Here is an 11722-nt window from a genome sequence, read left to right on the forward strand (position 1 = left end):
CCCTCACAATATCACAGGGAGAGTAATTTGGCCGCCCCAACAATCCATGTTTATGACTTCCACTGTGCAAAGTAGACTAGACCTTGGCCTGATTCTGCAGAATCTTTCCCCAACACAAGGCCAAAACGATACCAACTACACTGAGTTCTTGAGCATTTCTGCAATCCTCCCCAGTTAAAACAAGACGGGCTGTCTTGCTCAACGTCTCAGACATGAAGCAAACGCACCCCAGCGTCTCTTCTGAGCTACAGGTGTGAGGTAATGAGTTGAACACAACGAGCAGCCCCTTGTATCCCAGACATGTCTAAACTTTTACCAGGGAGGTGATAAAAGACTTTGGCAGTTCTGAAGCCGTTCCTTGTTGAGTAACCTCCACACCCTTGGCAGTAGATTCCCTTTCAGTGAAGCAGAGAAATGTAATAATAGTACGATTGAGGAAGGTAAACAGTGAGTGGGGAATGAATCATTCCCAGAAGTTGTGTTTCACATCCATAGACATCCTGGTTCAGACAGCTTTTCCTATGGTCAGTCAACAGGGGATGATGAAGAGCTGTGTGGTTAACTAAAAAGATATATCATAATGGTGAATGTCGATAGATGATGTCATAGCGTTGGTGTGACAACAGCCAAGAGTGGAGCTGCAGTGCATCTCCGTCCAGAGATGGCGAGGCAGCGGGTATTTTCCGTGGTTACAGCTTGGTCAAACAGCAAACTCAGCAACCACAGCCACATCTGGTCATCTGGTTATTGGCTGTTGCATATTCATACAGTGAGCAGCAGCTGGACAGTTAAATAACTTCTACTCAAGTTTTGTTGTGTTAATGTACTGTTTTTCCAGTCGGTGGGTTTGGAGAGAGCAGTCTATGTAATTGCAATAAAACCTCTAGCAGGAGGAGGAAAAGAAGAAAAGGAATCATAGTGGAGACATTTAGAAAATGTCAGCCTGCTTAGTCTTTGCTTCCTGTAATGCTAGCCTAAGGACACATTTCGTGAACGCAACTGTCCACCCACACTCCAGAGCTGGCCATGTGATGTCAGTGAGATAAAAGTGCATCGTGTTCCTCTCCCTCTACTGCTGATCCCCAGGAACACACTATTCCTGCTCATTTTCTCAAGTCGTAACACCCACTTCAAAAATAGAGAGAGAGATTTATATAATGAAAAATAGAACCTAATTTTAGTAGCTCTTACAATATTAATAATCATAACTCATACTGTATGAGCAGCAAAGATCATGCAGTGGTCATGGAGCATCAATATATATATATATATATATATATATATATATATATATATATATATATATATATGTGTGCTTAAGCAAAGCTGGCTCTGAGATAAGTGAATAAGAATGCTGGTGAATCAGAGCGGGGACATGCCTGCACAAAACCAACAGGCGCAAGGTAAAACCGCAGGCAACCATTTCAAGTTCCAACTAAACAGTTGCTGTAACATTTCGACCGCAAATACTGTTCCACTGAACATTCACAGAGGAATTAATTCTGTCTGACAACAACAACCTCTGATCTCTGTTTCTCTCACACCGAATCTAACTTCTCCCAATGGCACCAACTGACTGCGAAAAGGGTCACCTCTCAGGGCGAGTGCAACAGAGTGCACTTCATTCAAAGGCCCATACAGTGTACAAGAATAATCCTGGGTCACTTCAGAAAACCCCCTTTAGTATAACGTCTAATTTAAAGTCAGCGTGCGTCCTGATATAGATGTTAGACCACATTTTGCTGTATACAGCAGCGCTGTGTGTACCATACAGCACATGAGAATTCAGCTGGCACGGCTCAAAACATTCCTCTGACAGACCACACAAGCTAACCACTGTATGCCGCTCAAAGGCTACAACAGGAGCTACAAAGAGCCCAAAGAAGGAAAAGTAACGGTGGCAGGGGAGATACCACGAGTGTGAAAGATGAAGATGGCATCACCAAACAGAGGAGAAGTGAAGGCAGGCAAAATAATGAAGACTTCAAGATTTCATGACAAGACTTACAGAGTTGAGAGTTAAAGTTTGCTCCATGTATGGCGCTGTGTGCGTGTGTTTGGCTCGTCTTCAGCGCTGCTCCACACGCCTGGTGTGTGTTAACGAGTCCATCCGCTGGAGCTCCGCGGCGCGTGTGCGAGTCAGTGTTTGCAGTGCAGAGAGACAGAGCTCAACGGGGGAGGAGAGAGCGTGCAGGAGAGCCGCAAATCCTGACAGCTACTGGGAGTTCAAAAGCTCCCTCTCTCTTCCTCTGCTGCCGGTTCCCCTCTCTCTCCCTCCCTCTCTCTCTCTCCCTCCCTCTCCCTCCCTCCTCTCTCTTGCTGCTGTAAATTCCTCCTCTTTCCCTCTCTGTTTACCTCCCTCCCTGTCTCTGTGTCTTCATGCCTTCTCTTGGTTTCTGCTACGCCCACAGGATAGATCTATTACCCGCAGGCGTGCAAACAAGAGCCGCTAATGTCTCCACACCTAAAAGGAGAAACTTCACACTCGTGGAGCAAAAGAGGTGCCCCAAATTTCCCAGCAGGCACCGAGAGCATGCCTGAATAAAACAGTGTGCATTAACGGCTCACATTAACAGATGTTTTCACATGCAGCAACACATCAGAAGGCAGAGTCAGTGTGAACACAGGCACAGCAGCCTGCTAATGGTGTCATCTCTGTAAAGTTGAACACACTGTCATCTGCTGAGTGTTGCAGGCACAAAGCATCTATTTTCGAGCTAGAGACAAGGAGTGTATGATGAAGAAGGGATCAGCTCGTAGTGGTGGAGCGGTGTAGTGGGATGGGGGGGCATTTTCAGTGGGGCTCTGACAAGTTCCGCATGGAAATAAGACATGAAAGTACAAAGCAGCACATTCTTCAACATGCCCAAACATATGAGGATCTGACAACAAAAGCTCAGCATGCATCAAAACACTTTTCATCACAAGGTGCAGGGAAGGCGCAAACACAGAATCATGAAGCAGTTTCTGCCTCTACTGAACCAGAATGGCACACATCGAAAACGTGTCCAAAAGCATGAGATTATTTGTATGCTATTCTGATTTGGTGCGTGGGTTGCAGAAGCTACGTGTCAGAGCCTTTGTAATGTGGAGAAAAATAACAAGCATTTGCTCATTCCTGCACTAGCCACTGTGACGCACACCACCGACCATGGAAAAAGCAACATGGCCACACGCGTCCAAATTGTTCTGGGCTCGTCCACAACATGCAGCGAGGCCACATACAGGGGTTATCCGCAAGGGTCTGCCCTGAGCACTGCTGGTGAACTCCAAGATAGTCTCACGGTGTCCTTGTTAGTCCAGATGCATGCGCTGACTGAGAGCTTATCACATATTTTTTTGGCAAAACTTGCCATGAGAACAGTCCTTCAGAACATCACATAAGTACACAAGTTAGAGTGAACCCTTGAACCCTTCAGGTTTGTACCTGCACTACCACTGAATATGTAGGAACACAGATTATTTAAGGTCAACAGTTTAGCTTGACAGGTTGATCAGTCATTATCTGCATTCTCTCTGAAGTGGAGCCTTCAACAGAGAAAAAACAGATTCTAGTTTCTAGCTCATCTCTCCCTTCTGATGTACGAGGTCTTCATAGATTCCAGCACTAAAGATTATATAGGGGTTGCTTCAAACAAAAACTCAAGCAGTTCTCCAAATCTGTTCCTTAAGTAAAACACCAAACTGTGCATATATGTAAGTGTTTAGAGGGACATAATTAGTAGTGTCATTGGCTGGGCTTTGGTTTGCCATGGCAGTGGGTTTAAGAAGTGCACCATCTGATCTCTGACCATGAGATCCCCGGGGCAAGTGCTGGGTGATGATCTGATTGCCTTTGACAACCATAAAATATTCCCTATGGTGTCATTTATTGAAATATATGGGCCTACCCTGACTTGAAACAGCACATTTTAGATACTGTTCTTGATTTGATGCACTCTGAATAGCTATGAGTCAGAGGCACCATGAGAAACTTTTCTTGGATGCTATCCCACAGGAGGTAGAGCCTGACCAACTAATTATCCATTAAATAACAAGAAATTACAGCACGGAAATGCTGAAGATATGTTTGAAGTGATTCAGAAACAGTACTGCTGGTGCATGGACTGTTAAGGACGTATCTAGGGTATAATCTTTTAATAAGTCAAATTAAAGGGATACTTATCAAAACTGTTTATTTTATGTTATGGGTTGGTGTTAACCATTATATAGTTAAATGTCTTTTTTTACTCTCAAATCTCAGCACTTGGGCATTAATTGGATACACCTAAAACTCTCCTTGGGGAATGGAAGCAGGCAATTACTACAAGGAATTCAAGGATACAAGATCTTGGACAACTTGTCAAGTCCAACCTCTGACACTCTTCACTACCTCAACTGCAGTCGACATGGCTCTGTGCAAAACAAACATTTCTGTTTGCACAGCAGTGAATGTATTCAAATGTATGAATGTAAATGTGTTACTAGTAGTGTTTTGATAAAACCATATGCAAGAGACAATTAAGCATTATTCCCTTTCACATCAAAAACAATCTTATGTAACCAAGAAAGCCTGGTGATTTACCTGTACCAGGCAGCATTAATTGCTGCTCAGCTTGCTGAATGCAGATTTTCAAAACCTGCTGGAGGGAGAGACAAAGCAGCTAGATGCAACTTAAAAGCCAAATTTGCCTTCACATTCACAACTCAATAATTCCAGCGTTACGATTCAAGTCTCATTTTAACGAACACAAAAGGTCATTATATGGACACCCACATCCTATTTTACATAAAACATACATGCCAAACCAAACTCAGCCTACTTCAGCTGTTCAAAGTCAGCATTTTAGCTATTTATTCTACAGCCAACATGCCAGAGCTTGATGATGTACAGAATTATATTAGCTATGATGGTACCATATGAAAGGCCAGTGTTTTAATGAAACTTCCAAGATATTAGATCAGCCTGAGCCTGTCTCTCCCTGTTGGTGTCACAGCAGCTCCTGATAGAGCAGAGGTGTGAAGTCCAGGTATTATAGCTGGCGAAACATTGTGTAACAAAGCAAACTCAAGACAGAAAACTCGACACAATGCTGCAAGTGTGAAAGCATCCAGCTCTCCACCCAGCTGGTATTATTATTTTTGTTCCATGAAAAGTAGTTCCGCCTAAGAGGTGTACAGTAGAAAACTGATTAGAGCAGTCTGAAGCCTCTCAGTCCTCTACATTTTAAACTTAGCAGAGAGCACTAAATGTCTCATAACAATGCCTGGAAACAGCTGCATCAGTTGTTAGGGATGATGGTAAACTCAGAATTAATTTTACTCTTGGTAGATGCAACATAATTAGCAACTGCTGGGAGGCCATAGCCATGGCAACTAAATATACTGAGGCACATCACCAAACCAACAAAAACAAATCTACACACAGCAGCCGACATGAAGCCCAGAAACAAAACAAAAATACATAATTAAAAGAAAAGTATGTAACTTCACAAGGCACACTGCGAAGACTGTTTCTCACAATTTGAACAGACAGGAAAAGATGAGGAAGAAGAATTTTTAGTATTTGTATTATTCATGTATGAGAACCTGAGTGTATTGTTGTCTAGTGATTACAGTAAATCAAAGATGAAAGAAGGCATAGTTGTACTATGCAAGCAGAAACTCTGCAGCTGTTGTAAGCTTTTATAGCCATCTTTAATCCTGCAGCTGTATGTCTGGAGCAGACCTGCTCAGAACCTGGAGCTTTTTAACAACGGCACTGTTTAGTGTGTGTCGGGACAATCCTGACGAGGAGATCTGTGGTGTGCCTCTCTGAGTACAAAGTGTGGTCTGCGGGTGTGTCTGTGTGTGACTAATACGTGGATATACAATACACTATGCCACTTTTTGGTTTGTTATTGTCTCTGTCCATGTGCATACCAAGCAATTATGTGATGAGGGAACAGTGTGCGTGTGTTTTTATGAATGTGAATCAGTGTGCATGAGTAATGCATGCACGCAGAGACCAGCGGAGAAAAGAGACTTCCTCAGCAACATTAATATAAGAGAATGTGAGCACGATATTCAGCCACGCAGCAGTGCTCATTAGCGAGGCCAAACAAACAGGACCGTGCCTCTGGCCCGGCACAAAGAACACTTTGTGAGCCGCCCCACGCCACAAGTGTAGCAGCAAATGCAGAGTTCAAGGCAACGGAAATGAAAGGTTAAAAAAGAGCCAAAAGTGGAGCAGAATGAGAAAGGGGGGTGGTTCACCTGAATGTCTGCATTACTGCAGCTGACCAACTTTTCTGTATACAGGCCCAGCAGAATGGAAAATACAGAAGACTGTCAGACCGTCAACTTAAAAAAGCACGCTACATGAAATTTTAACTAGTGAGGATTTTCCAAGTGGAAAAAGTGTTGCACTTCACATAAAACTCTGCCACTGCTTGTCTCTTTAAAACAACTCTTGTCAAAGAAGAACAATGGCTGAGTGAATAAACTTGAAAACATAAAATATATGAATGGTGTGGTTCAAACAAGGATTAAAAAAAAAAACAAAAAACAGAAACTCAAATGCAAAATGTGGAAAATGTTAGGTCAAAGAATTTGGTGAGTACCTCAAGGTCATCTAGTGATCGTGCCAGGCTGAGACGTTTGGCAGAGCGGCGTTTTGAGGCACGAACAACACCCATACCCCAAAACCTGGAGCCCTGTCGAAATAAAAGGAGAGATGGATGAGCAAAGACACAAAGACCATTACTACTGACAGCTTTATCAACACTTTTATCTTGGTACAAGTGGTTAGTAGTTTTGAGGCTGCATACCCTTATGAAGATGAATAAACTGTCAGTTAGCAACACTGGTTCCAAATTATTGTAATTAATCAGTTTAAGTACAGTATAGTATTAGTAATGTGAGAAGTGAGTTTGAGGTAAGTCAGCTGGAAAGTCTGGAAATGTCAGTGTTTCTACTAGATTTGACAGATTTCCCTGTTAGTGCTTCTAAATTTATATATAATGGGGCTCATGACAACAGTCCTCTAACCTGAACAACTATAGCTCTGTTTCCAAAGCACCAAGCCAGAAGCACTTATACACAGTCTGTCAAAAAGTACTATTAGAAATCAGATAGAACCACAATGGCTTGCCTGCCTATGACCTCATAAATGATAATGCAGCGTAAACCAGCCACCCCCCACCTATCTATGATTGGAGAGGCTGTGTCTAATGAACGAGTTTAAGAATTGCAGATAATTACCACTGCATGACATGGGCTCTACCCAGTAATCTGCCTGGCTTCCTGAGCGAGACTGTCTTCTTTCTGATCTAATGCAAGCTCAGGGACAAAGGCACAATCCAGCTCTGATTTATAAAGACAGGAAAATACTTTGTTTAAATAAATAAGGTGGTGTACTATAGTAAATGCTGAAAATGGGAGTTTAAAAACTATACATCTGTGTTGTTTAACAACCCAATACACGCTGCACATAACCTGGGTTGCCCTGAAATGTAATATTCAGCCATTTACCAAACTGTATTTGGCTATATGGCAGCTAACTGGAGCCATTTCTGCGGCTGAGAAAAATAAACAAAGTCAGACATACTGCTCACACATCACTGTTCTCCTGAGAAAGGCTTATTTCTAGGACTACGTGGAAACACAGGGACATCTTGTGGGCAATGAGGAAAGCAACACACACACGAAAAACCACATCCACATGTTTATAACAATGACATCATTGACTTACAACAGGTGCTTTCTGAGTTCAATTCACACTCAGCACCAATTGACTGTTGAAATAGTAGTATTGTATCTCATTTTAGGTGCCACCAAAAACAGACTTACTAACACCCCCTCAATGTCTGGGAAACTCAACTCCCTGTGACCATTTAATACTTCCTGTGTCGCTGTGTTAAACATGAATGAAGTACAGAAACAGATGCTCTCGTCTCCATATGACTGAGCTTACAATGGAACTATTTAATGTCACTTTGTGTAAGGTTTTGTCCTTACCGCATGGCTGAGAAATTACCTACAGGGACACAGTCTATATGAGCAAAAACAAGACTCATCAGTATTTAAATAAAGTAGCTGGAAAAAAATACACAAAAGTCTAAAGATAAGTTAAACCTAAGAGAACCCCTGATTTAGCCTACAGCTCACCTGTGTGACCTGAGTAAGGAAAGTATCTCCTGATGTATTAAATGTGCCATTTAAAATGCTGCAGATTTCAGCTTTAAAGTATAAAAAAACAGTCTCACTCACATTTTTGCTACTTCCATCCTTCCGCTGTTTCTCTCTCTGATCAAGAAACCTTTTGGTCCACTCCTCTCTGGGAGGCAGCATCATGACCTCTGCTGACTGGTACCTGTCTGAAGGAATTTGGCTCATGGGGGGAGGAAGGTTATTTGTGCTGGAACTCAGGCTGACACTGGAGGCCCAGTTGCTGGTGAATGTAACCTGAGGCTCAGGATCACCATTGAGGGTTTTAGGCCACTTTGGCTTTGAGAACCACTTTTGGCTACTTCTGAGAGGGTCTGCGAAAAAGTTTGTTTTTTTACTCAAAGGCAGAGGAGGTGGTGGGGGTTTAAACTGGAACTCAAGCCTGGGTGGGGGACCTCCATAAAAGCTGGTTAGTAAATCGGGACCAGGTAGTGACTCGGAAAGGGAATGTGTGCTGGCGCTGTTCTCTGGATTAAGTTTTTGGCTGTTCTCAGAGAGGTTTATTGTGGTGAGGTCTTCGGCCGGGGGATAATCCCATGGACAGCTGGGGAGGTGGGCCCCAGGGTGGGTTCGGACTGCGGAGGGGAAATCCCTGTCCGCTCTCTCCTCAGGGGGGGAAGCATTTCCAATACCACTGTCCCCATTGCTGCTGGCACTGCCTTGTTTTCCAGTGCTACCATTTTCCCTGGCTTGCTGCTGAGCCTCCACGTCCAGTTTTACTCTAAGCCTCTCCACGACCTCCCCCATGTCACTGTACAGGACTGTGACAAAGTGGAGGACATCTGGGGGAGTCTGAGGGAATTCCAGGCAGCCCAAGGCATCTGGATCTGGAGTGCAGTCAAAGCCAAACCGTCCAGCAATCCCTTTGTGGTCCTCATGGTTTCCCAGCTCTGGGTCAATAAAGAAAACATGGCAGGAGGCTCGCAAAGGACCATCCTCTGGTACATGGCCATCAATTATATGTGCTGTAGTGACCAGGCAAAAGAATCGTGGGTCTTCAGCACACACAGCCCCTAAGACAAGGTTCTCAGCAGGAAAGGCTGCTAACACAGCTCCCGCGTCGTCACAAAGGCGGATGCAGTCAAACATAATTTTCATCATCACCAGAGTATGGGTGTCCTGCTCTGTTCCCAACTGTCGTATTCGCTCCCTAATGGCTTTTAAACAGTCCTCCTCTGATTCTGTAGGGTTCAAAATCAGCTCTGTGGAGCTCAGGTAGCCAACCACCAAGGTCATGTTTAAAATACTCCAGTCTGGGTTGACTTCTTCTGGATCTGTAAAAACAGAGTCTGTGTCCCCCACTCTGGGTTCCTCCTTTGGTTGCTGAGCTAAAACACTCCACTGTTGTGACCACTGCGACATGTCAGGCTCTGATACCGGCCTCTGTTTGGCAGTGGCAGCGTGACTTGAGTTGAAGGAGGAATTGCTTGAATCGTGAGAGATTGTGCGCAGAACACCTGCCTTTTGGAAGATACCGCTTTTGTGGCCAATTCCAATTCCAAATTTTGCATCATTAAGGATTGGGTTCCCCATTATTCGGCTGTCAGCGTGTACCACCAGCCGCAAGGGTCCTTTACAGCTGCCAATCAACTGCACCACAGTCTCATGCGAAGCAGCAGACACGTCGGTTCCATTGATTGCCACGATGCGATCCCCTTGTTTGAGTCCCACCAGGTCAGCAGGACTTCCCTCCAGGATGCCACTCAACAGACACGGCCTCTGTCCCGAAATAGTAAAGCCATATCCTGCCCGACCCCGGATGACCTCCACACCCCTGAGCTCACCGATTGCATTTAAATCCAGACACCTCCTTGCGCCCTCAGGCTGTCCCTGTATCCTCATCTTTGTTGTAGTGTGCCGAGAGATCCAGTGTGTGGGAACTGAAACACTTGCAGGTTGCCAACACTATTGTGTTGTTGTCATCCTACAGTTACACAAAATGGGGGAGGAAAAAAGTAAGAAATTAAGTTGAAAAATGGTTTGTTTGAAACACAGCAAACTATACAAAATAACTAGGAGAGTGGTCTCCAAGATAGAGAAATGATTCAGTTGTTCATCACCTTTCAACAGTGACCTGTAGTGTTCAAATGTTTATTTGAAGTTTTAAACTTGGGATGCAACTACTGAATATTTTAATTATCTTTTTCTGGTGAATACTCTTAATAGATTAATTGTTTAGTTAATAAAATACTGAAAACACTGTAAAACCAGCTTGTAAGCACCCAATATGATTCATCTGTCTGATTCTCCATTATTATGTCTCTAATAAATCAAACCCCAAAACAAAACAAAATACAGCAAGAAATCTTGATTTTTTTTAAGAGGGTGGAACCAGCTAATTTTTGTCATTACTGCTTGAAAACTAACTTTATAAAACAAATCGATAAGAGCTGGATCAATAATTTCATATTTCAGTCCATAAATAGATAATTTGACCATTTGTTTCAGGTCCTACATTATACAGTAAAAATAATTTCATTATGTGTTTATAATTGAATACTGATAATATATTTGGTTTTTAGGCATTTGGCCAAAACAGAATAACAAAATATTTTACAATACTTGAAATCAAGATGCAACTATGCCTGAAAAAAAAGGTACAATACTACAATACTACAATAATAGTGCAGTAAATATTTTAAAACATAATACAGACTAATGGCACACATAGACAGTATGTTTCTCCAGCTGCATTTCAAGTCTACCAAAGTAATTTAATAAGTAAGTAAAACACTGATATCAATCTTATTTTAGCAATTATCTGTCAAAGATAAGGCACAGCAGCTTTTATGTCCTCACACAGCTTGCAAATTACCCCCATCCACCCCTCCACCCACTCCCCCAAAAGAGAGAGCCAGCTGGCTCCCTACTTACCAACAACACTTTAATGATAAGCAGACTCTTTGGTTTCGGTCTACCACGCTGTTTTTACATGTTCCAACACTCTACTTACCACACAAATAAACCTTTTTTCTCAACACAGGAAACACCTGTCGAAGCCTTGGGGCTGCTTTAATTTTATTTCAAACCAAGTTGTAAAAACGTTAAACCAATAAGGCAACAGTACGCTCGTACTTTTGCCCCGAAACTATCACCACAATGAGGCTGTTTGAGGACTAACGCCAAGTTTTTAAATTACCTCTTCCAGGGGTGAAAAGTTCCGCAAAAACGCCCACAGTTTTAAGTTCACGTCGATAAAAGTCCGCAAGTTTACATTTTTCACGTTACACGTCCATTTTTTTAATCATTCAAAACACTATTTCCTTGCCGTGATTCACTAGTAGTCCATACGGCAACGCGAGAGAGCACCACCTCCCTCCATTGACTCGCTGCGAAGCTCACAAAGCGTCTTTCTCTGTAACCATGACAGCGTAACGTCTCTGGAACATGTGACGTTTCCCTCTGGCCAATCACCACGCCTCTCACATTCAATATTCAAACGATTGGGGTGATGCTATTGGCTGGTACTGATGACAGTTTGACAGGCTTTATTCTGCGCTAAAGTGAATCACATTTAAAAAAGCCTAGGTCTTTT

General features: G+C 43.0%; 1 protein-coding gene across 3 annotated transcripts in view; it reads right to left on the reverse strand.

Moving 5' to 3' along the window:
- The window catches only part of rgs12a (regulator of G protein signaling 12a), a 36431-nt gene extending 24916 nt beyond the window's left edge, over positions 1–11515 (reverse strand). For 2 of the 3 annotated variants that reach the window (XM_018696436.2, XM_018696431.2), the window contains exons 1-3: positions 11327–11515; positions 8230–10111; positions 6582–6674 (exon numbers count right to left, since the gene is read on the reverse strand). In XM_018696436.2, coding sequence (XP_018551952.1) covers positions 6582–6674; positions 8230–10029 — 1893 coding nt within the window. In that variant the 5' untranslated portion in view covers positions 10030–10111; positions 11327–11515. Of the gene's footprint in view, positions 1–2008; positions 2291–6581; positions 6675–8229; positions 10112–11326 lie in introns of those variants that run through there. The other variant, XM_018696435.2, reaches the window with a different exon arrangement.
- Between the last annotated feature and the right edge of the window lie 207 nt (positions 11516–11722).

This window comes from Lates calcarifer, linkage group LG14 (genome assembly GCF_001640805.2).
Source record: "Lates calcarifer isolate ASB-BC8 linkage group LG14, TLL_Latcal_v3, whole genome shotgun sequence".
Lineage (NCBI taxonomy): Eukaryota > Metazoa > Chordata > Actinopteri > Centropomidae > Lates > Lates calcarifer.